This window comes from Galeopterus variegatus, unplaced genomic scaffold (genome assembly GCF_000696425.1).
Source record: "Galeopterus variegatus unplaced genomic scaffold, G_variegatus-3.0.2 Scaffold10048, whole genome shotgun sequence".
In the NCBI taxonomy this organism is placed as follows: domain Eukaryota; kingdom Metazoa; phylum Chordata; class Mammalia; order Dermoptera; family Cynocephalidae; genus Galeopterus; species Galeopterus variegatus.
In genome coordinates, this window is record NW_007736159.1 from 10,454 (window position 1) to 12,743 (window position 2,290).

Genomic DNA, 2,290 nt, shown 5'->3' on the forward strand with positions numbered 1-2,290 from the left:
AAAAAAAAAAAAAAAAAAAAAAAAAAAAGACTCTTGGTAAAGCATCAGATTTTGTGTACAAGGAAGTGGTACAAATGTGCACCAGGGTTTGGTGCTGTTCTCTAAAGTACAAAGCGTTCCAGGAACATCTCCATTCCAGGGTAACCTTAGAGTAAAGTCAGTTCAATCATGGACGTCTGCGAGGTTTGGAGGTCTGGATCACATCCAACTCCAAGTGGCCCTCTGGACTCTAGCAACTTAAATACCATCTATAGCAGGACTTCTCAGCCTCAGCATTATTGACATGCAATCAGATTACTGAATTTAACCGGATAATTCTTTGTTGTTGGGGGCTGTCTCGTGCATTACAGGATGCTCTGCAGCATCCCTGGCCTCCACTTGCCATTAGCACCACCCCCCCAATGGTGACAACCCAAAATGTATGCAAATGATGCCAGAAGCGCCCAGCAGAGAAGCACTACTCTAGTGGAAGGCCTCACACCTTCCCATCGCAGAAGCTATTACACCAAAAGAAGTGCTACAAACCAGGTGTGCCACCATCACAGAGGTCAGGGGACAGACATGGGATTCCTCTCACACCTCCACCTCCGTGCAGAGCCCCAGGGATGCCACCAGAGGACACAGCCTCCGGGCTGTAGAAGGAAGCATTAATCATGGAAAACTGAGCAGGAACTCCCTACTAGGGCTAAGGAAGTGTAAATAATGTGCCTTTTCCTGTTTCCTCACAATAACAATAGAGTGAGACAGCCAGGCACTGCCCTACTGGGGGCTGTCAGGGATGCTCTGAAATTCCACTGTGGGGCTCTACAAAGTGATGAAATAAAGGACAATCCTAAAGGACAGTGATTTTTACCATAACTAAAATAACTCAAGAATTTATTTTCAAGTCCAAAGTCAGTGATAAAAAATGTTCATCTTATTTCTTTTATTATATCTGTTCTATGCTAAGTGCTTATACTGAGAGAGAAATGTTAATTTTAATGTTTACTTGTTACATATAAAATTAACATCAAATACTTAAGAAATACAACAAAAGGACTTAGAAGACATTTAACATACCATAGGGATGAGGATTTTATACTTCTGAAGTCAATTAACTATCAATGCATAATTTATTAAAATACTTTTTTAAAATATAAAATATAAACTTTCTACAAGTGTTGGTATTGAAATTTTTGTTAATGATGTCTTCCTTATTACACCTACGTTTTATTAAAGGTTAGTATACGTAGTATCTCCCCTTTGAAGATGGCTCTTGACATATGATATCATTTTAAAGTGTTTTTAAAAGCATCATTTCACTTAATCCTCCAAAATAGTGGATTCCCAGACTAAAGTTGGTAAAGTTTCATTTTATGGATAACATGAGCAAACGAAATCAATTCTAAAATTTTCTGTAATCTTCCCCAAACTGAAATAATTCAAGGTCTTCCTGAGGACAAAAAAACCACCCACAGTTTTAGATAAATTGTTATGTTTAAACTCAAGAAAAGTTGAATCTTAAGATCAACTGATTACACTTCAACAGAAAGTTTACTAAAATAAAAATGTGGCTGAATAGTTTACCCTAAAATCTTGGAAGAGTAGTAGTTAAAACTGTATTTTTCTTGGATCATAAAATACTAGAATTCCCCAAGCCTACTGCCATGCTCTACTGCCTACTGATTCCTCTTGGTCCTAGAAATTAGTATGGCCTTATGGCAAGAATTTTGAATAATAAGCCAAGACAGAATCCAGGTAATTGTAATTAAGGTTCTCCCAGCCTCTCAAACTAATTGCAACTGAAATAAGCAATCACAATTCAAAAAAGAATACAACCTATCATAATAAGTTAATATGTGCTATCAACATTTTAAATGTTTTTACTGTAACAATAGCCAACAAAACCTTTTTAAAATCACTGCACCGATTCCAGGCTGATTCTTGCCCCAAGTGCACACTGAACGCTGTCTGGCCAATTTGAGAAAGGCATCTACCAGCTGCTGTCTCTGTCCGTTGGGGTTTGCCAAGTGGAAGGTCTTGGCCAGGGTTTTTAGTTCAGGAGCAGAAAGTAGTTCAAGTACTTCAGAGAGTTCTTGCAACTCAGATTCTGAAAGTTAAAAAAAAAAAATTAAAAATAGTTTTAAACAATTTTACTATTTTCTAGCTTTATTTACTTTAGGAAGAAGAAAGTTTAGTTAGATGCAAATAACATAAAACTCTACTGTACAAATTTTAATTAGTTTTCCAAACCATTTTTTTTTTTTTTAAAAGATGACCGGTAAGGGGATCTTAACCCTTGACTTGGTGT

The 2,290-nt window shown here is 36.9% G+C and overlaps 1 protein-coding gene across 5 annotated transcripts in view; it reads right to left on the reverse strand.

The window, feature by feature from the left end:
* LOC103609753 (fanconi-associated nuclease 1-like) overlaps positions 1 to 2,290 on the reverse strand; it is a 16,843-nt gene that overhangs the window by 9,679 nt on the left and 4,874 nt on the right. For 2 of the 5 annotated variants that reach the window (XR_552160.1, XM_008594043.1), the window contains exon 3: positions 1,888 to 2,089. Coding sequence is in view for 3 of the 5 variants with exons in the window: in XM_008594043.1 (XP_008592265.1) it covers positions 1,888 to 2,089 (202 nt within the window). In the remaining 2 variants the exon portion in view is untranslated. Of the gene's footprint in view, positions 1 to 1,862; positions 2,090 to 2,290 lie in introns of those variants that run through there. The other 3 variants (XM_008594044.1, XM_008594045.1, XR_552161.1) reach the window with 3 other exon arrangements.